Source organism: Phytophthora ramorum (genome assembly GCF_020800215.1).
Source record: "Phytophthora ramorum isolate Pr-102 chromosome Unknown Phyram_PR-102_s0002, whole genome shotgun sequence".
In the NCBI taxonomy this organism is placed as follows: Eukaryota; Oomycota; class Peronosporomycetes; order Peronosporales; family Peronosporaceae; genus Phytophthora; species Phytophthora ramorum.
Genome location: NW_027150648.1, coordinates 2,670,149 through 2,695,712, shown reverse-complemented (window position 1 = coordinate 2,695,712; position 25,564 = coordinate 2,670,149). Strand labels below are relative to the sequence as shown.

The window sequence follows — 25,564 nt, the reverse complement described above, 5'->3', positions numbered from 1 at the left end:
CATGAGCGACGGCATCACCGCGTCTCGCGCGGAAGTCATGGAGAGTACGCGCGCTCTCCTCCGTCCTGCAGTGCACCTCTATCACCTATAACCCTTTACGCTATCCTCCTTTCACAGCCGTGTACGAGCTCTCCCGGCTGCTCAACACGGGGCTGGACCGCGACACGTTGGCGATCCTCATGGCGCTTATCCAGAAGGGCGTCAACCCCGAGGCGCTAGCTGCAGTCGTCAAGGACCTGCGCAAAGACGCAGCAGAAGAGCAGCAGGCGGAGACGCCGCGAGTCACCGGCGGCAAGCAGCCCCTGTCGACCCAGGAACTCCAGGTCAGTCAGGTGTGTTGAAAGAAGCGCCGTCTTCTTCACTCAATCGACCTCTGGACTGACTGCTGTGTGCGTGTCTGCCTCTTAGAAGAAGCGCCGCTCAGACTACTAGCCAGCTAATTTTCGTGGTGTAGTTTCCTTTTTTCTATTGGCGTTTGTTGCTATTTTGCTATTGAGTGGTCGTACCGAACTGCTCGCCACGTTGTCTCTGCACTTCTAGCTGCTACAAGCTGATAATCGACACTCGCTCAACCCTCTTCCTGATGGTTGTAGCATCCTGCACCCGTCTTATGTATAGTCGGCAAAATCTCTTACTATTTGCAATGAGTTTCGCCGTCGGCTAACCCCGCGTGATGCGGTGCATTTCGACGATGAGAATGCGGCCTTCCAAGAAGCCGGCGATCGCGAAGAAGAAGAAAGTCATCACAGGGCGCAATACCGGATTCTGGAACAAATCAGTGCGCCCCACTATGTAGAGGAACTGGAGCTGCGCCAATACCAGCAGCGGAAGCTTCTTGATGCACCACCAGACACCGCCCAACAACAGCTCTGAGGTAGCAGGGACCTCGTCCTTCTTCCACTGCGCCGTGCGCAGCGTGTGTGCGATGGCAAAAATGAGCAGTAGCGTGGTCAACATCAGATCGTGCGTGATAACCCAGAGCTTGCCGGCGTAGCTAGGATGCATCGTGACCGGGATCACCTCGACGCTACACCAGATGAGCATGACAACGATGGAGACACTGGACACCAGAGGCATCGACGCCACAGCGTAAAGCACACTGCATGAGAACTGGCAAGCACGGCGAACCACCCTGGAGTTAAACACATCGATGGACAGCGGCTGCGCGTTGCCAGGGGTTGGAAGTCCCCAACTTGACAGGCGACGCGGGCGTCCATTTGGCTCCGTAAACAGCTTCAAGCATAGCGAGACGTAGGCAAACCAGATGAAGGCGAAAATCACCAGGAACGATACCACCTTGCCCATGAAGTAGCTAAAGTGGTCTTCTCCCAGGCGGTCGCGCACGTCCTGCCAATACCAGAACACTTGGAAGTAAGTGTACGGCAGCCAGAACCACGGCTTCAATGTGGCGCCGCTGTACTTGTAACTCAGCAGTGGGCCGGGAATTTCTCCCGTGGCCAGGTTCTTGTCCTTGCATTTGTACAGGTCCCAGTTCATGCGCTCGTAGAAGACCATGTGGTTGATGCTGTAGTAAAACGGCAGACGGTGGACGACAGAGCTTTCCACCGGTTCCTCTGCATCGTCGCCATCGTCAGCGCCGTCGCTCTCTTCTCCGTTGTCATCTCCATCCCACCCAAGGAAGAAGAGCGGGCTCTCTTCAAAAGCCTCAAAAAGTCCGGGCATGAAGCCCTGAATGATGCCGATGTAGTTGTACTCGCGCCCAGTGATCATGAAGCCATCGATAGCGTCCGAGTACAAGTTGCGCGCCGCAATACTCTCCGGGGAGATGATCAGCAGTCCATTTGAGTAAACGACAGACTGGCCATTGTCCACGGCGCAGAATTGGTGGCACGCGAAGATCTCGTCCAAGTTGCGCAGAACCAGGTTCTCCGGGTCCAGGTACACCACGCGCTTGAGCACCGAGATCTGCGGGTCGTCCCAGATCACGAGCTTGTTGCGCATGTGCAGCAGCTGCGTGCGGAAGTCGGTGATTGGCATGTGTGCGAACACGTTGGGGATGTTGGTGCGCACGATCTCCAGCTCCGGGTCGTCCTCCTTGAGCGCGCGCTCGCTGTTCTCCTGCAGTCCGTCCTGCGGCACGATCACCATACGGCGGTACTTGGTGCCCGAGTCCTTGATGCTGCGCATGAGCACGCGTGTGCCTAGCAGCTGCGCCTCGCTGTCCTCTCCGAAGTCGTACAGGATGGTGGCGAACGCGCCCTCGTTGGCCTCGACGACGCTCTCGGGCGCCACCGTCGCGGGGGTCCTGGACTTCGTCTTGGAAGTCTCGGCAGAGCAGCAACACAAAGACAGGGCGACGACGAGCAGCAGCATCGAGAGAGCGCCAACTCGCCGCGGGCGCCTGGCGCCATGCACGCGCAACGGTCTGACCCCCATCGAGGAGAAAATGGCTGACCCTAAAAGCGAGGAGCTCTTGTAAATATGTGGGCCACCTATAAGATACATTCGCGCAACCTCGGACTTCAACTTGGCAAACCGACACCGGACAATATCCGAGTTCGACGGGGCTGAACACGGAGCTGATCGAAGTCAGGAGCCCTCAGGCGTGTATCTCATTGGGGTCAGCACTGGCGGTGAGAAGCCTCGTAGTATCTGGTAGATACATGCACTATACGTGAAGCGCTGTCACTGGCATCATTTTTTAGGTCGTGCTAAGTTAGCAGCTAACACCCGAACGGCATTGCATCGGGCCGACCTGGTTGCCTTTCCCGCCGCCTTCCAGGCGCGTTCGGTGCACTTTGAGATCCACAGACGTCAGTCGATCCCGCGACTCAGGCTTTAAGATATGTTCCCGGCATCAGTCGAATTGTAATGGAAGCGGCCTCTCAGTCAGCCCCGAAGGATAGCCTCCCAGTCGGCTATATCTAGCTATTCTTGGCACTAACGTGGGCGGCCGGTCTTATCTCGCTTTCTTCTATAGTTGCGCGCGCGGCTCTTCGTGCGCATGTTGGTTATATCCAGGTCCGCCCAGCGCCGTCTATTTGCGCTCGTGCTGGTGGGCGCCATTGCTATTCCTATCGCTATCGGTAGGTGGAAACGGAGCGAACACGGACCAAAATACCGAGCATAACCACCGCCTATTGTCTGCTACAGTCCGCCCTCGGCTTCAATACCCTCCTGCGTGCACGCGCCCATAGCCCAAAAAAGACCCGAGTGACTAGGTCGCTGGGGTTTCGCCGCGCTCACGCCCACCACCGCCCGACGGATTGACACATTCGACCACCGTTGGCCACGGCAGCAGCACTAGACTAGAGCACAGCCAGCAGCGGAGACAGACATGGCCACCCCGGACGCGACGGCATCGGCCGTCAAGAACTCGCACAAGTTCGCGGCTCCGCTCGATGGGACGCAATTCGACATGGGAGTAACGCTGGGCACGGGCTCCTTCGGACGGGTGCGCTTCGCGACGCACAAAGTAAGTGGCGGCGAATGGTGACGCAGGTTCTAAACTCTGGAGACTGAGGTGCAATTGATTTTTTGACAGGCGACCAACACGTACTGGGCCATTAAAATCCTCAAGAAGGCCGAGATCATTCGGCTGCAGCAGGTCGAGCACATGCTCTCGGAGAAGTCCATCCTGCTGTGCTTGGACCACCCGTTCATCGTGAACCTGGCAGGCACGTACCAGGACACGAAGTACTTGTACATGGTGCTCGAGTACGTGATAGGCGGCGAGTTCTTCACGCACCTGCGGAAGGCCGGACGCTTCGACAACAACACGGCAAAGTTTTACGCAGCGCAAGTCGTGTCCATCTTCGAGTACATGCACAGTCAGGACTTCATCTACCGCGACTTGAAACCCGAGAACCTGTTGCTGGATAACGAGGGCTACATCAAGATCACGGACTTCGGCTTCGCCAAGCGCGTCGCATTCAAGACGTACACACTCTGCGGGACACCCGAGTACATTGCGCCGGAGGTGTTACTAAACAAGGGCCACGGCAAGGGTGTGGACTGGTGGACACTGGGCATCCTGCTTTACGAAATGCTGGCAGGTCAGCCTCCTTTCTGCGACGACGACCCCATGGGCATCTACCAGCAGATTCTTTCAGGCAAGCTCAACTTCCCACGCTTCTTCGACCGCAACGCCAAGGGTCTGATCAAGCGCATGCTCACGGCAGACCTTACCAAACGGTATGGCTGTCTGAAGAATGGCGTTGAGGATATCAAAAAGCACAAGTTCTTCGCAGGCGTCAACTGGGAGGATTTGTTAGCGCGCAAGGGTGCAGCACCGATTATTCCTCGGGTCGGCACTGCGAACGACACGTCCAATTTCGACCCGTACCCGGACTCTATGGAGGATGCAATTGTCCCTGTTTACAATGGCAAGGACCCATTTGCCGAGTTCTAGACGATGTCGCCGCCATCACCTCAACCAGGAGGAGGTAGACAGTGAAAATGGTGCGAGTGCTGGTAGATGGGTGGGGGGCAAACGGGAGGGCAAGCAAGAAATTCTGGCCAGCATGCATGGTCATGCATTTCTATTTATCACGAAGATGCGGCGAGGAAGAGGTTCAAGGTCAGCTGCAGTCTGTTTGGCTGTGGTGGGGGGCTGTCTTGTGACCTGTTAGTTCTATTCATTCAGCATGCACCCGGATTGCTCGCTCTGGCTGCTCCGTTCATCAACAGCACAGTTCATTTTCACTTTCTAAGTAATATATGCACCACATCCATAGTCCCCGCCTTCACCCAAATCACAAACAGCAACTTCATTCAGGCCCCATATTTCAACTCGTCCGAGAAAACTCTGGTCTGGTACTACATAGTAAACTCAAGCCTCCGACCTAAAGCTTTGAGTCAGGGAACAACAGTTTGTCGCCGGGGAAGCGGTAGTACGAGGTGTTCTTCTTCATGATGCGCTGCACTCGGCCGGCGTTATCAGGTTCACGCATGCCAGCCGCGAAGGCGTCCACAACGACTTTGACGGGCAAGAGGCCGCCCATCATGTTGGTGTACTCGGGGATCTCCACATCCGCCTGGCGTCCCATGTTGGTCTCCGCGAAGCCTGGGCACATGCAAAAGCAGCGGATGTTGTCCGACTTCTTTAGCTCGTACAGCGAGCGCGTGAATCCCACGACGCCGGCCTTAGCCGCCGCGTAATCAGGACCGAACGGCGTGGGGGTGAGACCCGCCATACTGCCGAGGTTCACGATGACGCCCTCCTTGCCGTTGAGCGTGCGCTTGAACTCGCAGATGGCCAACTTTGTACCGCGGATGAGCGCCACCAGGTCGATGTCCACGACGGCCTCCCAGCTCGAGCTCTTGGGGTCGTAGAAGGTCATGTCGCCAGAAATGCCAGCGTTGTTGACCAGCACGTTCACGGGCTGCTTGAAGTACTCGCGGGCGTACGCAAAGGCGCGCTGGAAGCTGTCCTTCTCCGTCACGTTCTGGCGGTCCCAGCACACGTTGCTCTTGCCGAACTTGCGCTGCAGCTCCTTGCCGGTAGCCTGCAGCTCGTGCACGTCCACGTCCGTGATCATGACCTTGCCGCGGCCCGCCAGGATTTTCTCTGCGAAGGCGCGGCCGAACCCACGGCCACCGCCGGTCACGATGGCAACAGCTTGGTGGAACTCCATGGTAATGGATTGACTGGGACAGCGGGGTCACAACGAGGGGTGCAGCACTTGACCTTGACGGTCACGATTGGGAAGTGGAGCATGTCAAACAAAAATGCCGGATTTCTTGTTGACGTGAACGGACTTCCTTCTGGGATAAAACTTCACTATGGTGTTTTGTTTCTAGGGGTAGTTGTCGGTTAGTCTATGGAAGTTGAACCTTCTTAAAGGACTGCACTAAGGGCTGATTGAAGTGGAGGGAGAGCTGCCGGTGTTGAAGCTGGCGGTGCTGCGTCATCAGTTTTGGGCCAGCCATTCCGCCCGTACGCTTCGTGCTCCCCCCATGAGCGAGCCGCTAGATCTCTCTCAAATGACTAGCCTGGATGTTGGAAGACCAGCATGAAACTCGGCATTCAAGCAGCGCAAGTTAGTCGATTTCGTTGGCAGGGTTCGAGAGCTCACGAAGTATGACTTGTAAAGATCCGCTAACTCTGGGGTACCGATGCCCCCCGACAATCCCGAAATCTTGGACAAGGGTCTCGTTGTATGTACAAACGTTTTATAGATGTAAGTTCCAGCTGACAGAGGCAACAAGATCCCTCTTAACAACTTTGAACGGAAACTAGCTGCTCTCTTGAGAGAAAGCAGATCTTTACCAGAACTTCGCATCCGGTAGCAAACGCATGTTGAATACACGACAAGAAGCACAAGATCACTGTTGAGACGGTCAAGTTCTCTACATTCTTCAGTCATGGTTTGATAGTCCAAACTTACCATAATGCATATCCTATCCTATATTGATATCAGGGAGGTTTTCTTAAAAACTAAAAGTGCCACGTATCTTTTTCATTTTCGTGGATCGTCGATCATGGAGCTTGCGTGGGTGTTGGCGCTTTTGCTGGTGCTGGCGGGCGCCAGCTACATGTACATGCGGCAGCAGGAGGAATCCAAGCGCCAGGCTCTGAAGCTGCAGAAGGAGAAGGAGGAACTGGCGCGTCAGCAGTTCCACGCCATCAACAAGAAGCCCAAGGGCAAGGGCAGCAAGGGCAAGAAAGTGGATGTGACGGCAGAGCTCAAGAAGAAGAAGAAGCAGGCGGAAGCGGACCATGACACGGAAGATGAACACTCCAGCATCGTCCACGTGCTCAAAGGCCACAAATACGGTGTCACCGCTGCCGCTTACAGCCCGAACGGCCGCTTCCTGGCCACCGCCAGTTCGGACCGCTCCATCCGCCTCTACTTCCGCGACACGCTCAAGGACAAAAACCCAAAGATGCACCAGATCAACATTGAGTACGACCATGCGACGGCTATGTGCTTCAGCTCCGATGGACGCAGTCTGGTGCGTCATTTTCCTTTTGAAAAGGGGTAAGGAGGCTTCTAACTCGATCTTTTTTTTACCTATAGGTGATTGCAACGGAGAGTGGCACAGTGAAGGTTTACCGTACGTTTGTGGGAGTCTGTGAGATTGCTGGTAACTGGAGCTGACCGTTTTGTGCTGTTGATTCTGACAGAAAAACTGCGAATGAAACCGGAGATCGTGGCGGACTTCCCCATTGCGCACAAGACCGACGTGCACTCGGTGCTCATGAACGATATTGGCAACGTACGTGCGTAATCGTGTTTAGAGCTCTACTTGGAATCAATACTAACTTGACGTCGTTGCAATGGGTCAGTGGGCAACGATCATTACGTGCGCGGGTGATTCAGACACGGACGTCAAGTTCTGGAGTTTGAGCGGCGAGTTGCTGCAGACGGTGAACACTAACCAAGTCGCTAACTACCACTGCGTCGGCTCAAAGGACAACCGGTATATTGCCGTGGCGGCTTACACACCGGAAGTCAAGATCTATGAGATCGCGCGTGAAAAGACGGGTGCCTTCAAGAAGGTGAACAAGATCATGACCCTCCAAGGGCACCGGGTAAGACAAAAGACGATTCAGCTGCACGATCGAGCATGATATCCGTTGCTAACACTTGTGTATTTTTGAAGACGGGTGTGATGGACCTCGCCTTCGACGGCTCAGATGCGCTGCCAGTAAACCGTGTCGTGACCATTTCCAAGGACGCTTCCGTTCGTCTGTGGGATATCAACGGTGAGCTTAGCATGCACAATTCATTAAAGTCACCGAGTGTTGTTATTGTGCTGACGACTGTTTTCTGTTTGTGAAGTCCGATACACCGTGCAAGAGGACCCCAAAGTGTTGTCGTCGTTCACTGCAAGTGATGAGGAGCCGTTCCAGGCTGTCGACTTCGCCCCCAACGGAAAGGTATGCACACATTGCCTTCATATCGATCAAGTCCCTTCAAGCAGTGCTGACGTCTTCTTTGCTGCTTATCCTCGCAGATTCTGGCTGTGGTGAGGGGCAAGGATCTTTTGTTCCTCCGAACCAGCGACAACAAGGAATTCTTCGCCATTGTAAACGCGGTCGAAGATCCCATCAAGCGTGCTGTGTTCTCGCCAGACGGATCTGAGGTGCTGGTGCTGGGAAAGAGCTCCAAGCATGTCAAGATTTACAAGACACCGGCATTGTAGAAGCTGTAGCTTTGCGCAATGGGAAATAAGCACTGGGTCATAGAGGTGGAAAGGTTGTACATGATGACTGTATTGCTGTTTTTATACTTTGAGCGTAGATTGTTGTCTTCACGGGTGCACTCGCGCATCAATTCTTCGGGAGGATATCCAGCAGCTTCCACTTGAGCATGTTGATGTTTTCAGAGAGAATATTCTTGTCTGATCGACGGACTGCAACAGCCATTCGCTCGTGATTCAGGCTGTCGCTCTGGTCCTTGTCTTGTTGGATCAAGTCATTCTCCCAGGACTCAAGCAGCTTGTCGTCCTCCTCAATCGACTCTGGAAATGCCTCTAGCAACTTTTCCAGTGTGTAAATCAGGCGTGTGAGCGCTACATGCTCATTCACGAGATTTACCATCTCGCCGTCAAGGGCCTTTTGGGCCAGGAGCTCGAACTCCTCCGCCGTTTCGCAATCAATCTCCTGTATCCGAGCAGCCATGAGAAGGAGATCATTACTCTCGTCTGCTACAAGCTCGAACGGACTCGTAGCATGATCCAGCCCGTTAGTAAGCAGCAATTGCTCTTTCTCCTGGAAGAGCTTGGTGGACGCTTCGTCCATGGGCAACCACATCTCCACCGCATCAAACGGGTTCCCGAGTATCACAAACCCGTACAGCGACAGTAGCTTGTGGTTCGACAGCGCACCATAGTTGATGAACATCTGCGCGCCCGCGTTCCAGTGCTGATGACTCACCAGCTTAAACCTCTGACTCGCCATGTCGAAGAAGTGCGACATCTCCGCTTCCGGGTCGTGGTTCAGCATGTCAAACACCGGAACCATCGCCTTGAACGACTGCTTTGCCACGGGCGCGTCGGACTTTTTGGCGTTTTCCTCCGCCGGTTTGTCGTCCTCAGCAAACGACACCGTCTCGTCCACCCTCAACGACACAAAGCGACTCCAGATCGTCGAGAGCGCCCACTTGTAGTTCTCAAAGGAGAAAAACTCGTCGAACAGGTCGAAGTTGATGCCTTCTGTCACGTTCTCAAAGAGCTCCAGCAGCACGGATTCCTTCAGCCGCGCGTAGTCCTGCGCCACCTTCTTCTCCATCTGCTGAGCCACAAAGAATACATTGCTGCCTGTCAGCGCGTTGAGCTCGCTCTGGTCCAAGTACAGCGCGTTGTAGTACGTCCTGGGAAGCAGCTCAATGTGCTGGGCCCACTTGGACTGGGCGCCCCGCACGAACTTCTCGTACAGCAGCGCGATGGCCAGTTGATCGTCCTCTCGCTCGGGCGAGAGCTGCTGGAAGAACTCCATGCTCTGCAGCACGGCGTCTTCCTGCAGGCTCTTGACGGACAACACCGAGTCCAGCGGAATGCTGAACACCTCCGTGTGGGGCGCCACATCCTCGGCGATGAACACGCCGCGCTCAGCGCCCTCCTGGCTCTCGTACACGAAGTCCGTGGCTACCTGCACCTTGAGCCTCTCGGCCGCCCACTCGTTGTAGCCCACGAACGCATCGGGTTTCTCGTCGCCTGGCGCCATCCTCGCGGGTCGTCGTCAGCTTTTTCTCGTGTGGCCAGCGCGGTGCGGCTTCGGCTCGGCGGCGCGAGCTGCTGCATGTGGTCAGCGCTTGGATCAGATCTCGATCACTTGCGCAAAGTATGACCGGAAGTGGTGTGATTGTGATGTACATATTGTGTACGCGTGAGGTGGCAGAGACATCAGGAATGAAGGTCAAGTACGTGGCCAAAACTATTGATGGGCATGTGGGCGCTCGCTCTCTCTGTGCTCAGTGGCCTGCAGGCTCTTGTTGGCAACAAGTTGTTGCCGCCGCCGTGCATTAGCCATCGAGGTGGCGCGCGCCTGCCACTCCGCATCGATCAGATCCTCGGCTCCGGCTTTCTAACCGGAAGCGGGAGCGCCCTCCCACCGTGATTTTTACGCCTGTCTGGATGGAAAAATTGGGTCACCGAACATGCCCGCCGCCACCTTCGCCAAGTTCATGCTTGCGCTTCGCCACGCGGCGTGCTCTCATCCTGCCTGCCATCCTGGCGAGCAGCGCTGCTCGTCTTTGTCTGGGCGCCGCTCGTTTTATCGTCCAGGACGACTTCGGACGCAGCAGCTGGCGGCGCTAACAAATTTCTTCCGCTCTTGCGAGATTTTAGTCAAATGCAGCGGTAGGTTTCGCTGCAATGCACACTCGGTACTGGTATTTAAAGTACACCACTGTAAATCAAGGGCATGCTTGGTCGCGTCCAGTCCAAACACGCCAAAAGTATCCTCCGATGTGCCCTGAAAGTTTGTGCTTGCGTGCCTGTCTGCCGGACTAAATCCCCGCGTTGCCGACGCACCTTACCGCCGCGAAACTACAGCTTGGCTTCGCGCAGCCCGTTCTTCGTGCAATGGCGTCATGGTCTAACACCGCACGAGTAATGGGACCGATTGAAGCTGTCGGTGCTCTCCTGTCAGATTTTCACCGGAACCCCCAAACGGAAATTTGCCTTTGAAACATTCATTTTCAATTCGTCATTATCATTCACAAGTCGCGCCTCTGCATGTCGCTGGACTTGGCGCGCTGCTCCGTCAAGACGGAGGCCGTGCGCATTCAGGAGCTGTCGCTGGCCGGCGAGGGCGAGGAGCAGGGCACGCGCAACTCGCCCAAGCGAAAACAGCGGCCGGCCAGCGGGACGCTGCCCACGGACCTCACGACGCTGTCGGTGGAGCTGCCGGCCGACAGGAAGCGCGGCAACAAGCGTGCGTTGCTGACGTCGGTGCCAAGCGACAGGCGGAAAGACGGCGAGGCCGTGGAGGTCCAGGGGATGCTCGTGGTGGCGGAGCAGGTCGACAGGGGTCAGATGCTGCAGAACCCGCCCGTGTTCCGGACGCTGGGATCGGTGAGGACGCTGAGCTGCTCTGCTACGGTGAACGCAGGTGCTGATGGTATGTTGTGTGTGACTATCGGTGCAGATTTACTGTGTGCTGGTGCGGAAGCGCGGTGGGTTGTTCTTGGAGACTGTGTCCAAGGACAGTCACCACTCCATTGTGCTGGAGGTGGACGCCATGGACCTCGTGCACGAGCCTTTTGCGCGGGACCTCAAGTTCCAGCTGCGCTACCGGTGTAGGGGGTTGAGCGACAGTGGGAACGGACTGCGAGCGCCCGTGTACGCCTTCATAGCCTCGAGAAAGGACGAGTATAGTGCGTGGGTGAATGGCATCATCAGTCACCACGGTGGTGGTAGAGAGCAAGAGAGTTCCGCGAGTAAGCCAGGTGCCATGACTGTAGGGGCGGGCCCTATTCAACTACAGCAAGGGGAAACAGGCTCGAATGCACGCCGTGATGATCAACTGAACCAGCAACGACCACAGGACGAAGCATGTGTGCAACGTGCTCAGCCATCTCTCGGAGAATTTGTCTACTCCACGCCGCCAAGAACCAAGCACTTCATTTTGGTACGCCACGGCCACTACATCAATGCCCACGTGCCGCAAGCATCAGACACACAGCAAGTGCTCTCGCAGATGGGTAGGCAGCAGGCCGAACTCACAGGCAAACATCTAGGAATGGCGCACAACCGAGTTCCAACCCGTCATGATGTCGCTATTTACCACAGCGACATGACACGTGCCGTCGAGACTGCGACCATCATCAGTGGTAACTTTAGTGAAGTGGCGTTGAAGCCGAGTCCTTTACTGCGTGAAGGATGGCCGGGAACTCCGTACTCGACCGATTTTCCCGTGGGTGGGGCCGCTGCAGCACGCAACAATAGCGCGCTCGATGCAATGGAGGAGCGGAGTCGTGCGGATGTTGAGCGCATGGAGAAGGCGTTCAACTGGTTCTTTTCGGCTTTAGGCAAACCCCAAGAAGAGGAGGATGAGGAGGAGTCGTACTGCATCCTTGTCTGTCACGCCAACCTGATCCGGTTCTTCCTATGCCGGGCACTTGGTGTGAGCCCCTCGAGCACGTGGGGTCACTTTGAGATCAACCACTGTGGTGTCACGCGTATTGACGTGTGCGTCAACCGGCCGATCAAGGTCATTGCAGTCAACGAGACTGGTCACCTGCCGCAGTCCCTCATAACATCCAGCGAAGACCATCTATAAGCAGGCGACGAGGGCAGAGCACATAGCTGCAGGAAACTATATGTTGTCAACGTGTTAGACCAAAACTATCGGGCTAAGCCAAAGGCTCTTTACGACGCTAAACTCAATGTGAACTGCCGCAGTCTCAGACAGCGGAGTTGCTGACGTGGTCCGTGCCCGAGAAGAAGTTCTCGTTAAACGCGTCCAGACGTGCAACCTGTTCCGGCGTCAACTTGACCGCGACCGCTTCCAGGTTCTCCTTCTGTCTCGCTTCGTGCACCGACTTGGGCAGCGTCGTGAATCCCTTGGCAAGGTCCCATGTAATCAGAACTTGGGCTGGCGTCGCCTGCACCTCCTTGGCGATCGCAACAAGTCTCGGGTCGTCAATCTTCTTGACGCGAGCCAGTGGCGAGAAGGCCTGAAGCAGGATACCGTTCTCTTGGCAGTACGTGACCAGGGGCACCCTCGTGAGCCACGGGTGCAGCTCGATCTGGTTGACCGCCGGCTTGACCCGCCATGTCTCGGCCAGCTTGGCGAGGTGAGGCTCCCCGAAGTTGGACACGCCAATGTCCCGCAGGATCCCCTCGGCCTGCAGGTCCTCAAGTGCTCGCCAAGTGTCTGCTCGGAGCTTGGGGTCGAACGGCTGGTGCAGCAGGAACAGATCGATGTAGCCGCAGCCGATGAGCTCGTTGCTGGATCGCGTGCCCTCGACGGCCTTGTCGTAGCCCCAGTGGAACTCGCGCAGCTTGCTGGTGATGAAAAGCTGCTCCCGGGGGATACCCGAGTCCCGCACGGCGCGCCCCACATCCGCCTCGTTCTCGTACAGACGCGCCGTGTCGATGTGGCGGTAGCCCAGACGTAGCGCCGATAGCACCGACTCGTACGCTTCCTCGCCTGCTGCAGCCTTGTACACGCCCAGCCCCACGAGCGGCATGCGCGCCCCGCTCGGCAGCGCCACCGACTGCACACTCATGCTCAAAATCTGATTCTGACACGCAGCGGCAGTTGGCAATCGTTTCTCACAAATCCTGTTATAATTAATTAATAGTATTATCATTTTACTATTCATTATCTGCGAAATTCAAACATAAAGGATACTGTTGACTGTTTTTAACTTGCTGTACTCATTCTCGCAAACCCTGATATATTCTAATTGAAGATATGAAGCCATCTCTATATATTGCATTTCAAAGTTAACCCCTCTCCAAACCGATTGAAGAAGATCGGTCGCGTCCCCCCCCCTCGTTGAAGCGTCAGCTCACTCTCCATCCTGACGTCAAGTACTCAAGTGTCATCCTTGCAGACCATGCGAGTGTCTCTCCTCCTCGCTGCAGCAGCGACTGCCACCGCCTCGGCGTCGTCGCTCTCGCTGTCTGAACACGGCGGTTTCGGCTACGTGCGCAGTCCCGACCGCTCCGTGGAGCTCACGTCCCCTCAGCCACACCAGTACTTGGACGTGTCCAGGCTGCCCAAGAACTTCGACTGGCGCAACATCAACGGCACGCGCTACGTGACCATATCCCGCAACCAGCACATCCCGCACTACTGCGGCTCCTGCTGGTCCTTCGGTGCGTCATCCACTTCCTGCACCTTGAAGCTGGCGGAGTTGTCTTATGTTGAAAAGTATCCTTCTTATTGACATGACGCTTTAAATTTTGACTAGCTGCGACCTCAGCGTTGTCGGATCGCATCCTGATCGCCAAGGACCGCAACCCGGGCAACAAGCCGCCCGTGGAGGTGCACCGAGAGGTGGTGCTATCTCCACAGGTTGTGCTGAACTGTGACTTGAAGGACAACGGCTGCCATGGCGGCGACCAGCTGGAAGCATATCGCTATATCAAGCAGAATGGCGTGCCCGAGGAAGGCTGCCAGCGATACGCAGCTACGGGCCACGACACGGGCAACACTTGCACGGCCATGGATGTGTGCGAGAACTGTCTCCCGTCCAAGGGCTGCTTCCCGCAGAAGACGTACGACAAGTACTTTGTGTCCGAGTACGGCACGACGCTCGGGGAGAAGCAGATGATGGCTGAGATCTATGCACGTGGGCCGATTGCCTGCAGCGTCGCAGTCACCGACGACTTCCTCAAATATTCGGGCGGTATCTTTGACGACAAGACTAATGCTACGGAGGTGGACCATGCCATCTCGATTGTTGGATGGGGGGAGGAAAATGGCATCCCCTACTGGGTTCTGCGCAACAGTTGGGGGAGCTTCTGGGGGGAAGACGGCTGGATGCGCCTCGTCCGCGGCGTGAACAACGTCGGTGTGGAAGGTGAGTGCGCGTTCGGAGTGCCTAAGGACGATGGCTGGCCAACCCCTGCCACTGATGAAGATGTCGGGGAGGTGCAGCAAGAAGTGGAAGAGGACACGGAAGAGGACAAGTCGGTGGAATCGACGCTAGGTGGGTGCCGCCAAAAGCTGCACTTTGCTGGTGGTGAGCGAGTGATCTCGCCGCTGCCGCATGAAACGATGGATGACAAGGACCTTCCGAAGGCTTGGGACTGGCGCGACATCAACGGCAAGAACTTCGTCACGTGGGACAAGAACCAGCACATCCCGAAGTACTGCGGCAGCTGCTGGGCTCAGGGCACCACCAGTGCTCTATCGGATCGAATCTCCATCCTGAGAAATGGTACGCAACAGTAGTCGAATCAAGCCTGCGGTCGCTTTTTGTTTACTGACTGATTTGTCTTGCAAACGTAGCGACATGGCCTGAAATTGCGTTGTCGCCGCAGGTTCTCATCAACTGCCACGCTGGTGGCACCTGCAACGGTGGAAACCCTGGTTTGGTGTACGAGTACGCACACCGTCACGGCATCCCTGACCAAACATGCCAGGCTTACCAGGCGACGAACCTTGATTGCGACCAATTCGCTATCTGTGAAACGTAAGTGGCTTCAACTCGACCACGTTTCCTCAGCCGAGCGTGGTGATTAACTGCTGTGCGTTCATTGTGTGCGCGCTTCAGGTGCTGGCCGTCAAAGGAGTCTTTCACCCCTGGCGTGTGCGAGCCCATCAAGAAATTCGCCAAGTACTTCGTCTCCGAATACGGTTCGGTGAGCGGTGCTGACCGCATGAAGGCTGAGATCTACAAGCGCGGCCCCATCGGTTGTGGTGTGCACGCCACGGAAAAGTTCGAGTCCTACACGGGTGGGATCTACTCGGAGCACGTCATGTTCCCCTTGATCAACCACGAAATCTCTGTGGCCGGTTGGGGCTACGACGAGGAGACGGACACCGAATACTGTACGTAGTGATCGCTGATCTATCTTCCTTTTTGAGTAGCTGTTGACTTTGCTCTTCGTGTTATTTGACGTCCAGGGATCGGTCGCAACTCGTGGGGAACGTATTGGGGCGAGAACGGCTGGTTCCGCATCCAGATGCACCACAACAACTTGGGCATCGAGCAGGACTGTGACTGGGGTGTGCCGCTCCCGGACGGCTCCAAGCCCAAAGACTTTGTCGTCTCGATCGACTACCAAGGCAACGAGGAGGGAGGCGCGACGGCGAGAAACTTCCTGAGCGTGGGCGGCAATTAAATGAAACGAGAGCGTGGGGTGAGAGACGCTTGCATAGCAACAAGTTAAAGTCGACCAGTGACCGTTGATTGGCAAAAAAAAATGTAAAGAAAAAACTAATGAAGCGATCATGAAACGACGTGCACTGATAGAAGATACTCTCGATCCTTGCGCTCACTTACGATGGCGGCCGTTGATGCGGAAGGCGATCGTTGCCACTTGTTCACCGATGTGTTTGCCCGCCTGCTGCAGTTGCTGTTGGCCTTCATCGCCGTGTTCATGCTCTACATCAAGCGGAAGCTCGAGTTCCCTATCCGCCCTATCAAGGTCCGAACAGCTCCGTCCGCCCGTCCAGCTCGTTGCAAGCGTTCTTACACTTTGTTATCGTGCAGGTGTGGGCACTAGATGTGAGCAAACAGGCTATGGGCGCGCTGTATATTCATTGCATAAGTGTCGTCTTGTCCATCGTGATGGTCGCTACGTCGACGGAGAACTATGACGAGGTACGAAATGCTTCTTGTACTTCGAGAAATGTTGACTCTACGAAGCTAACATTTGCATAGTGCGGGATCTACTTTGTGAACTACGTCCTAGACACGACGTGGGGCGGCTTCACCATGATAGTGTTTCTGCGTATGATCGACAAAGTGGCTGCTCGATTCGGCTTGATGGACATCGCACGTTGCGGTGACTACGGCGACCCACCGCAGATGCGAGTGTGGTGGACGCAGTTCATGGCGTACCTAGTGGCGCTCTCGCTCATGAAGATGGTCGATATGCTGGTGCTGTGGGTGTTCTTTTCAGACATCGCGTACTTTTCTACAAGGCTCTTTTCATCGTTTGATAACCACCGATACCTGGAGCTATCCATCGTGATGCTCGTGATTCCAGGATGCTGCAACTCGGCCCAGTTTTGGATCGTGGATTCATATCTGAAGAGTGAAAGCAACGAACTCAAGTTTTTGGTCGCGAGCGTAGATGACAGTGAGAAGCGCTGGATAGGAGACGCTGTCAAGCCACAGGCAGCACCGCCTTCAGGTGGTGATGAGTCTGTCAAGACTGTAAGTCCGCTTTGAATTATGGTTATCGATACGGTAGTCGGCAGTATCATTAGAGTCCGTTTGAGTTGCATTTACTGCTGGTCATACTGTGGGGTGTCGTTCTCGTTGCTGCTGAAGTTGCGCTCTTCTCTGTTCTATAAGCTCGTCCACCGACAGATTAGATGCTGGCGCTGCACCAAATGCAGGTGACGGCATCATCGTTGAGGGGGCAGGTTTTTCGCGAGTGTTGCTCATGCCAGAAGGTACCGTAGTTAGAGTTGGTTGGCTGTTGCTTGACTCTTTTTGAGCGGGCCTACCGCTGGCATTTACGGACGCACCACCAGAGCCGCCATTTCCTGCGTCTGCGTTACGCAGCGCAACAATAGACGCATTGACGAGGCGCTGGAGTGCATTCACCTCCCTTGCAAGCCATTTAGCGGGCTCACCAAGTCTTTCAGCCCCACCTGCAGTCTGAAGCGTGGCATCCGAAGCCTCACCGATCGCTGTCACGAGTGCCTTGATCTTGTGCTCCATGATAGTCTGCACAGCCCGTCTCTCCTTCACCAGAGTCTCACACCGTGCTTGTAGCTGCTGTTGCTGGTCATCGGTTGTTGCTCGGGCTTGAAGTTGCTGGTTTTCTGACATCAACGTCTCCAGCTGACGCTGCAGGTTTGCAAGCTGCTGCTTATCTCGGCTGCTATCGGTCCGGCTAAGATCTTTGGTACGTGCCTCAAGCTCCACCTGCACGAGCTTGTCAATCTTTTCGCGCATTTGAAACTCGACTGAGACTTTCTCAGACTTCACGTCCTCTAACTCCCTAGCCATCCGTTGGTGCTCTGCAGACTGTGTATCCACGAGTGAGCAAAGTTCTTTGATTTTTTCTTCGGCGGAAAGCAGGTTTGAGCCACCACTCCCAGCGTGAAGCAAGTTGTTGTTGCCGCTGCTGTAGTTATTGTCGTTGATAATGACAGGGTCCACTGGGTGAGGCCTGAACTGCTTGTGGGTAATAAGTAACTCAGCAGAAGTCTCGGAGACCATGCCTGACGTTGCTGAAGGTGCCACCGCTGCTTGTGCTGCGCCACCGCCCCAATCACCGAGCGCTTTCAGCAGCTCAGCATCAATTTTACCCGGAGAACTTGCGTTGTGTTCCATCGCCACACGCTGCAAGTGAATTAGATGAGCTGTCTTCTCGTCGAGCTTCTCTTCCAGCTCCTTTTGGTGACGGTCGTACGCATCCAGCTCGTCTTGGAGAGCCGTGATCTGCTCGTCGCGCTCATTCAACCTCTGCGTGAGGGCAATCATAATGTCGCGCTGCTTTAGCAGCAGCTGCTTGTAGCGGTCTACCTGGGCCTTCTCCTCCTCGATTGTTTCGCGCTCCTTTTCAAGATCAGCTAGACGACACTCGTACTCTTGCCGGATACGATCCTGGTGCTCTTTGATGGCGTCTCGTATCAGTGGGTCCTCAACATCACCTTCTCCACCCAGTCCCGCACCTATTGAAGGCGTCAAACGCCGCTGGTTGCTCATGAGCATTTGCGACGTAAGTGCTGAGATGCGTTGCTCAAGGCGCTTTTTCTCTTCTTTCTCCCGCATAAACTCACGAGAGCGTTCCTCGAGTGCACGAATAGCTGCCATCTTGTCCTCTTCGGCGCGACGGCGCTGTTCATCGAGCTCTAATAACCGGCGCTTATCCACCACATTGCGTGAACGCTCTTCGAGCTCTGCTCGGAGTCGCTTTAGCTCACGCTCATACTTTCGCAGCAACGATTTCTGGTCCAAGTCTTCATTCACCCGCGCTTCATTTTTGATGTGCTTCGCTCGATTGGCGAATTTGAGTGTCGAAAGCGACTCAGTCATGGCCTCCAACGCAGGCGAAATCATCGCCATCATCGTCGTCTTGCAGTTTCCACCCAGCGAGTCTTCAAGGATACGCGTGAGCTTACTGTCACGGTATGGAATATGCTGACGCCCACGTGCGTCAGTAAGCGCCGAGATAACATTGCCAAGGGCTGAGAGTGACTGATTAATCTTCTTGCTCTCCTCGAGTCTCTGGCCTGTGGCGCCGGACAACCGCACACGCTCCGAACCAGCGAGATCCACAAGGTTCAGCTTACCAACCTTAAAGCTTTGCCGCACCATAGCCTCCAATTTAGGGTGCAGCGCTGCAGTGCCATTTGCGTTTGCACCATTGCCACCGCCAGATGCCTTACCAGCTGCACCACCATTGGAATTGCCAGGAGCATTGCCCCCGCCATGACGCGCCTGGTACGCGTTTACAAGCGCCATAAACTCCTCTGGTGCCACATCGTTGCCCTTGGAATCCACGTAAGACGTTTTACTCTGCTCCGCAATAATAATGAAGACTGCATGACTGCGTGAGGAGAGCTCGTTCATCTTCGTGCTACCAGTCGCACGCATTGCACCGCCACGCTCCATGAGTCCGTAAATCTCCTCTGGTGATCTCACGACCCACTCAGAAAGACCCTCCACAAACACTCCGCGGCGTCGATCCTCTCGGATGGTCAGGTTGCTTCGTTCAGGCTTGAGCAGGTCCGAAATGGACTCGTTGTAAATCTGCAAGTACGACGCACGAACAAGGAACCGGCAGCGCGCTGAAACATTGGCCTGAATATGACAGAAAATCTGTTCAATGGCGCGGGGAATGATACCTCGCTCCTCAACGCTGCCAGATCCACTGTTGAAACCCTCCATTGTGTACGTTTTGCCTGTTCCGGTTTGTCCGTAGGCGAAGATAGTGGCATTGTACCCTTCAAGCGACGACTCCACCACTGCCTTCGCCGTGTTCTCGTACACGGTACTCTGAGTGCACTGCTGATCGTACACATGATCAAACGAGAATACGTGGCTGCCGTATGCACCTGGTGTGCTCGCTTCGTTATCCCCGTTGCCCCCATTACCTCCTCCAAAGGCGAGTGCACTCAAGTTCTCCGAAACCGTGAGAACGTGACCCTGTTGGTCCACGTTGATGACATTCTGAAAAGGGCGATCACCGTGCAGCTCACGAGGTAATGGAGGACGCACACGGATCACCACTTTGAAATTGCTGCCACGCTCTCCCGCGTATCGACTCGAGTTGCTGGAGATACTGTGGGCTGGCGAGGAAGGCCGGTCTCCGAGAAAGCTGTCGGACGATGTAGACGAAGTTTCAGTATCCTCAATGCTACGCGATCCTCCGGTTGAATTGTAGGCGTTGGATATGGCTGTTCGTTGCAGATACGCGGCTGCTGCAGTAGCTGGTGCTGGCGGAGCGTAGTATTGCTGCTGTTGTTGCTGCAGTGGCTGGGCTCGTCGAGCCGTATTGCTAGGCGAACTGCTACGGGGAGACGACCGCGCGCTGCCTGACGGAGAACTTGAAGCGGACACGTTGATGTTCATGCCCTGAGCATACGGATGCCCACCTCTGCTGTTGTATCCACTGGCGGATCGTGGTGCAGCCCCACTGGGACTCCGCGATTGACGCAGCGACGCGTTGAAGTCGCTGGTGCTCTTCATCTTGGCGCAACCTTGATCTCGGGAGTGAGCTGTCCGGTCGGTCGCGCCCCTTGAACTCTGAAACAGGATTGGGTGACACCTTACCTTGGCTGGAAACTGCGGCGATCACGAAAACGGATAAGCTCACACCGCAAAACTGAGACTCAATAAATCTATTTGTTTGGCCGTAACTGCATGCCTGGGTCCCTCGGTGAGTGAACACCGGTTAGCATCCCTTCAAGGTGAGCGACATCTTGATGTTCATTGCTGCCAGCTCGTTGGCCAGGTAGCGGAAGACGTAGGGCATGGCGACAGCCTGGCAGCTCTCGCCCGTTTGGCAAACTGTACAGTACCACTGCGTCTTCGACTTCAAAGCGACAGCGACCTCGCCCTGGCCAGCAGTCTCGACCGTCGAGCGCTGCGTGGCGTTCGAGAGCAGACTGCCACAGTTTGTGCACACGGTGGCAATGTGCTTGTCGGAACAGTTCATGAGGCGATCCTGCAGCAGGAACGAACAACCGTGGGCAAGTATCGAGTCGCGCTCCATCTCGCCGAAACGGATACCTCCGCCCTTCTTGCGGCCCTTCACGGGCTGGCGGGTGAGCGAGTTCATCGGGCCCGTCGCGCGCACCTGACTCTTGTCGCTAACCATATGACGCAGACGCTGGTAGTACACAACACCCATGTAGATATCCGCCTGCATCACCGTGCCGGAAATACCCGAGTACAAGGGCTCGCTACCCATGTAGTTGTAGCCGTGCTCCTTCAGCTGCGAGCCGAAGTGGTCGATCACACGGTCCTTCTCACTGAACTTGAACGGAGTGGCATCCATGTACTTACCCTTCAGCGCACCCGTTTTCGCGGCCATGGACTCGATAAGCATACCGATGGTCATACGCGACGGGAAGGCGTGCGGGTTGATGATAATGTCCGGGGAAATACCAGTCTCGGAGAACGGCATGTCGGCCTGAGGCCACAGAATACTCATGACACCCTTCTGTCCGTGACGCGACGAGAACTTGTCACCAATCGTGGGGTTACGACAGAAACGCAGTTTGATGCTCGCCTTTTGGAACTCAGAAGCTTGTGACGAGTTGCCAATCATGTTGACCTGCTCGATGATGGCGGGCTCAGACTCCTTGTGCTTCTGGAACGAGGGCAGACCGGTGGTCTCATCAATCCAGCTCGCAATAGGGTCGCCATAGTTCACCATCTGGCCAATATGCGGGAAACCGTCACGGTCCAGCTTCGTAGAGCAAAACTCGCCACTGCCATCAGTCTTAATGTTGGAGAAATATTTCTTGGTCGATGCGCCTCCCTGCTTGCCACTCGGGCCAATGTCCACAGTCAGCTGCTTGTACACCGACGCGTGCCCGAAACCGCGCTCGTAGGACGACTTGTTCAGAATCATAGCATCCTCCATATCGAAACCCGTGTATGAAATAACAGCAACGACAGCATTAGTACCCAGCGGATACTCGTCAAGCTGGTACTCGCGCAGGCGCTCGTTCTGAACGATCGGAATCTGCGGTGACTGGATACGGTACATCTTGTTGTCTGAACGGTGAACGATCGAGTGAGCGGGCGTGCCCATTGTCTGCTTAGCCATCTGACATTGGTACATGTTACGCGGCGATTGGTTGTAGTCCGAGAAAGGCGTCAACGAAGCCACAAGCGACAGCATATTTGTGGGCTTGATCTCCATGTGAGTAGTGGCCGGGCGAATATCGTCCTTCGTACACGCGATATCCATGAACACCTGCTCCATCGGTCCGATGTATTCAATACGCTTGGTGTCCATCTGCATCACCGGGCGCGACATACGCGCAGCGTCTGCAGACAGATACAATCCAGGGAAGGGGCCACCACGAGTAGGCAGGATAAGGCACACCTCAAGATTAACAACAATACCATTCGCATCACGCTCTTCCGAGCTTTCTGCGGACTTGACCTTGCGCAAAACGTTTGCGATACGCTTGCACACCTCTGCAGGCGCACCACCAAGCACCTTACCGTTCATCATCACAGGCAAGTACGAGTACGGCACGATCAGAGCACCATCAGCATAACCCGAGGTCGGAATCATGCCCAGACTGGCCAGAAAGCGCGAAAGCTTGACTTCCTGCTGAAGACAATCATCCGCCTTGAACGCCGGATATGACACCAATTGGCACTCCACAGCCAAGTGGTTCAGCAGACCACAAGGAGATCCATCAGGAGTGTGCACAGGGCACAAAAATCCCCACGAGTCGGGCAGCAACTTACGCACTGCTGTTGTCTTCATTTCTGTGAAGAACTGACCACGGTGAACTGAGCGGAAGTGCGAGAAGTAACGGTAGTAGTTCAGCTTCTCAGCGACGATAGTGTAACCAGCAATTTGCAGCAGATCCAAACCACTGGATGAGCGCAGGTTGCCCGTGTTCAGGAAATATGACATGGCGTTACCGATGTTGGGGGTACGATCCCACATCTTGCGCAGGAAAACCTGGTCCATCACAACACTGCGCTTCTTGTTCTCGGTGGCCTTCAAAATGTTCTCGCGCATGGAAGCAAGGGATTCTTGCAGCTTCTCCTTCAGAATCATCAAATAAAGGTGGCCTGGCAGCAGCAGCTCGTGGTTCATGACAGAATCGGAGTTGTCCTCGGGTACATCACCCTTGGCGAACGCATACAGCTTACGAAGCATCAGGCAAAGCAGCTCTACCTTCTGCGTGCGTCCCTTCTCACCCTTCGGGATGTGAACAAACAGGAACTCGTCCAGCAGCTTGCTGCCAACCTCCACATTGCTCATATCTTCATACACGTACGGCATCGCAAATCGAAAGTGCTTACCCAGGTACGCCAGCGCCTCGTCACGCGAGTACAGCGAGAATTTCTTCGCTTCTCGCAGAATCAGCTCCACACGGGCGGACAAGTATGTGTTCTCGTGGTCTCCTCGCAGCACGCGCTCGTAAATTTCGCGATCCGTCAGCGGGTACAGTGCCTTAAGTACAAGACCCACGGGGATCATAAACTCCTGTTTGCGCACGCCGAAACGCACCGTGGCGTTACCATCCTGCAAGTAGTGCAGCGTCACCGTGACAGCTGACTGGTCGCGTTTCACGCACTTCATGAACACGGCCAGCTCCGTGTACAAATCGCCACGGTTGGCGAAAGCACCACGACGCACCGCCATGATATGGTGGCGACGCGGCATCTGCAGCAGACGCACGCAGCGCTCGTTACCGTTACAGATGAAGTATCCGCCCATCTCGTTGGCCTCTTCACGGGCCTTGACGAGCTCGGACGGCGCCATGCCGTTGAGGTGGCAGCGCTTGGAGCGCACCATGATGGGGATGTCGCCCACCACGCGCTGGATGCGCTCGACGTTTTGCGAGCCACCGAAAGAGCGGGCGAGCGTCACGACCAGGGGCGCCGTGTACGAGACGCCACGCTGGCGGCACTCGCTGGGCAGCAGCTTCTGCTCGCCCGTGATCTGGTTCTCGGTGGTCGGGTATCCAATCTGCGCACTCTCGATCCAGAGGTCCATGCGGTGCTGGTTGGGCAGCTGCACGGGGATGCGACTCATGTCGGCGACGGCCAGGTCCAGGCCCTCGGTGAGGCAGAAGTTGAACGAGTCCAGGTGCGGCGACACGAGCTTCTGCAGGTTGTCATTGCTGCAGTTGGATTTAAAACATCAAGTGAAATGATTAGCAAAAATAGCCATAGTGATGGTCAAGTGTGCAATAGCGACGTACGTCTTGAGCGGGATCGAGCGCGAAGCCGACGACGGGTTCGTGGACGGCCACTCGTTGACGCCCTGCGTCGTCTTGGCCTTAGCCTTCTTCTTCGAGCTCTTGTCGCCCGCCATGGCTGCTGGGGGTCAGTCGCTGCTGCGTAGCTGGAGGAAGGGCAGCGCACCAGATGCGGAAGTGCACGAATGGAGGTCAATCGGTGTCGCTTCAGCTCAGCTCAGCCAGCCAACAAGTAAAACCTTGCGAGCGAGTAGTAAAACCTCGCAAATCCGACCCCTACCCCCAAGTCGCAACAGTGAGTATGATTTCAGTATATTTGTTATAGCAGTACTAGTGGATTATGCGGGGCTAAATCATTCTCACAGCTTCTTCTACATATCGAAATAGGCGAATATATCATGTTACCGAGTATCGGTTATCTAAACGCAGAGTGATGGTCTTTTTGTTGAAGTATGTATCCATCCCAAAGGGGACCTGGGGGAGGGACCCGAGGACATGCGTGCACAGCTTGAGACGTTCGTTTTCGTCGAGGGGTATAACTACCTGCATTATCCAGCGTCGTGGACACTGCCAAGTTGGTAGTGCCAACTATATTGCACGCATTGAGGGGGGGCACTCATGCTGCCATCGGGGTATTTTTACCTTGCGGTTGGTTTTGCGAAGCGCCGAGCGTTTCGAAATATAGGACGCTCGCCTCACCAAACTACGCGTGCTCTGAGCTTCACGTCGACACCTCTAGCCTCCGCGGTTGTGTACAGCAGCTTCATGCGCGGCGGCGATAGACCTGGGTCTAGACTAGTGTAACTTTTCGTATCACCGCCACAGCAAAGCTCGGTTGGTTGCACCGAGTAGACGAAACACGGAAGCGGGTGCTCCGTACCGACCGGCAAGGTGGAGGCATCAGTCCCACGGAGCGCGGCGCTGCCGCCTCTGCGTCAGATGTCCGATGATCGAAACAGGGTACCAGGTTCGGACGAGCGGCCTTTCATTCCGCAGTCAAAAGTACTCCCAGGAAGACTGCAGACTTTCGACCAGAGCGGCCTTTTTGAAGGTGATGCAGGGCTACCCAGCTCCATTCCCACTGCAGAGGAAGAAACTGCTTCTGGTTTATCCAGGACGCATAGCTTTACGGTTCGGAGTCTTTCAGATATGCTGCCACAGACAGAAGAAAACAACAGAATATTTATTCAAGACCGAGGGGAGGCTGACTCGCACTCGGAGTCAGAGGGCCAGCCAGCGCGGCTTGTGAAGCGGTCTTCATTGAAAAGAGCTTCCTCTGACGGATTCGGACCATCTCGAGTGCATCCTGTTTCCTCCGATGACATAATGGCGTGTGGCAGGAGTCGCCTGGAATCGGTTGGCAGAGTTGGCAGTGATCCATCCGAGAGACTGTCCAATTTCGTCGAGCGGGACATGGCATTGGTAGTGGGCAAGAAGTTGTCCCTGCATCGAGTGCATATCGCATCGCGGAATAATTCAATTCTAACGGATGGAGGAGGTTCACAGCAGCCGATGGATCCGTCGGTTCATCGTATGATTTACTTCCGCACGAAGAAAGAGCTCAGCGATTTGTTTGTCTTGCCGTCGGTGTCATTGTGGGGGCGT

The 25,564-nt window shown here is 55.4% G+C and overlaps 12 protein-coding genes across 13 annotated transcripts; 6 read left to right on the top strand and 6 right to left on the bottom strand.

Annotated features, from left to right (window-relative positions):
- Position 1: 1 nt before the first annotated feature.
- KRP23_2280 (Mitotic-spindle organizing protein 1) lies at positions 2 to 432 on the top strand (the record flags this gene model as incomplete). Of its 2 annotated transcripts, none has more annotated exons than XM_067886998.1 (3): positions 2 to 44; positions 118 to 323; positions 409 to 432. In XM_067886998.1, 3 exons carry the CDS (start codon positions 2 to 4, stop codon positions 430 to 432), a joined length of 273 nt encoding a protein of 90 aa, XP_067749626.1. The 2 variants fall into 2 exon arrangements, with proteins under 2 accessions (XP_067749626.1, XP_067749625.1); XM_067886997.1 differs by having other exon boundaries at positions 118 to 332.
- A 228-nt stretch (positions 433 to 660) lies between these two features.
- Positions 661 to 2,397, bottom strand: KRP23_2279 (putative glucuronosyltransferase PGSIP8; the record flags this gene model as incomplete). Its single annotated transcript, XM_067886995.1, has 1 exon — positions 661 to 2,397. One exon carries the CDS (start codon positions 2,395 to 2,397, stop codon positions 661 to 663), a length of 1,737 nt encoding a protein of 578 aa, XP_067749624.1.
- A 901-nt stretch (positions 2,398 to 3,298) lies between these two features.
- On the top strand, positions 3,299 to 4,372 carry KRP23_2278 (cAMP-dependent protein kinase catalytic subunit beta; the record flags this gene model as incomplete). Its single annotated transcript, XM_067886994.1, has 2 exons — positions 3,299 to 3,436; positions 3,506 to 4,372. The coding sequence occupies 2 exons, from the start codon at positions 3,299 to 3,301 to the stop codon at positions 4,370 to 4,372; spliced, it is 1,005 nt and encodes a 334-aa protein (XP_067749623.1).
- A 433-nt stretch (positions 4,373 to 4,805) lies between these two features.
- Positions 4,806 to 5,597, bottom strand: KRP23_2277 (15-hydroxyprostaglandin dehydrogenase [NAD(+)]; the record flags this gene model as incomplete). The annotated part of the gene is made up of 1 exon (XM_067886993.1): positions 4,806 to 5,597. One exon carries the CDS (start codon positions 5,595 to 5,597, stop codon positions 4,806 to 4,808), a length of 792 nt encoding a protein of 263 aa, XP_067749622.1.
- Positions 5,598 to 6,444: 847 nt separating this feature from the next.
- Positions 6,445 to 8,112, top strand: KRP23_2276 (Transducin beta-like protein 2; the record flags this gene model as incomplete). The annotated part of the gene is made up of 7 exons (XM_067886992.1): positions 6,445 to 6,918; positions 6,984 to 7,020; positions 7,091 to 7,182; positions 7,253 to 7,498; positions 7,570 to 7,672; positions 7,749 to 7,846; positions 7,924 to 8,112. The coding sequence occupies 7 exons, from the start codon at positions 6,445 to 6,447 to the stop codon at positions 8,110 to 8,112; spliced, it is 1,239 nt and encodes a 412-aa protein (XP_067749621.1).
- Positions 8,113 to 8,239: 127 nt separating this feature from the next.
- Positions 8,240 to 9,634, bottom strand: KRP23_2275 (Ribosomal lysine N-methyltransferase set10; the record flags this gene model as incomplete). Its single annotated transcript, XM_067886991.1, has 1 exon — positions 8,240 to 9,634. One exon carries the CDS (start codon positions 9,632 to 9,634, stop codon positions 8,240 to 8,242), a length of 1,395 nt encoding a protein of 464 aa, XP_067749620.1.
- A 1,013-nt stretch (positions 9,635 to 10,647) lies between these two features.
- KRP23_2274 (Serine/threonine-protein phosphatase PGAM5, mitochondrial) lies at positions 10,648 to 12,193 on the top strand (the record flags this gene model as incomplete). The annotated part of the gene is made up of 2 exons (XM_067886990.1): positions 10,648 to 10,986; positions 11,060 to 12,193. The coding sequence occupies 2 exons, from the start codon at positions 10,648 to 10,650 to the stop codon at positions 12,191 to 12,193; spliced, it is 1,473 nt and encodes a 490-aa protein (XP_067749619.1).
- A 124-nt stretch (positions 12,194 to 12,317) lies between these two features.
- Positions 12,318 to 13,145, bottom strand: KRP23_2273 (9,11-endoperoxide prostaglandin H2 reductase; the record flags this gene model as incomplete). Its single annotated transcript, XM_067886989.1, has 1 exon — positions 12,318 to 13,145. The coding sequence occupies one exon, from the start codon at positions 13,143 to 13,145 to the stop codon at positions 12,318 to 12,320; it is 828 nt and encodes a 275-aa protein (XP_067749618.1).
- Positions 13,146 to 13,478: 333 nt separating this feature from the next.
- Positions 13,479 to 15,714, top strand: KRP23_2272 (Cathepsin Z-1; the record flags this gene model as incomplete). The annotated part of the gene is made up of 5 exons (XM_067886988.1): positions 13,479 to 13,740; positions 13,836 to 14,807; positions 14,879 to 15,062; positions 15,144 to 15,421; positions 15,497 to 15,714. The coding sequence occupies 5 exons, from the start codon at positions 13,479 to 13,481 to the stop codon at positions 15,712 to 15,714; spliced, it is 1,914 nt and encodes a 637-aa protein (XP_067749617.1).
- Positions 15,715 to 15,876: 162 nt separating this feature from the next.
- Positions 15,877 to 16,769, top strand: KRP23_2271 (Store-operated calcium entry regulator STIMATE; the record flags this gene model as incomplete). The annotated part of the gene is made up of 3 exons (XM_067886987.1): positions 15,877 to 16,020; positions 16,086 to 16,196; positions 16,257 to 16,769. 3 exons carry the CDS (start codon positions 15,877 to 15,879, stop codon positions 16,767 to 16,769), a joined length of 768 nt encoding a protein of 255 aa, XP_067749616.1.
- Positions 16,770 to 16,835: 66 nt separating this feature from the next.
- On the bottom strand, positions 16,836 to 18,368 carry KRP23_2270 (uncharacterized protein; the record flags this gene model as incomplete). Its single annotated transcript, XM_067886986.1, has 1 exon — positions 16,836 to 18,368. One exon carries the CDS (start codon positions 18,366 to 18,368, stop codon positions 16,836 to 16,838), a length of 1,533 nt encoding a protein of 510 aa, XP_067749615.1.
- A 2,083-nt stretch (positions 18,369 to 20,451) lies between these two features.
- Positions 20,452 to 24,075, bottom strand: KRP23_2269 (putative DNA-directed RNA polymerase I subunit RPA2; the record flags this gene model as incomplete). The annotated part of the gene is made up of 2 exons (XM_067886984.1): positions 20,452 to 23,881; positions 23,963 to 24,075. 2 exons carry the CDS (start codon positions 24,073 to 24,075, stop codon positions 20,452 to 20,454), a joined length of 3,543 nt encoding a protein of 1,180 aa, XP_067749614.1.
- Between the last annotated feature and the right edge of the window lie 1,489 nt (positions 24,076 to 25,564).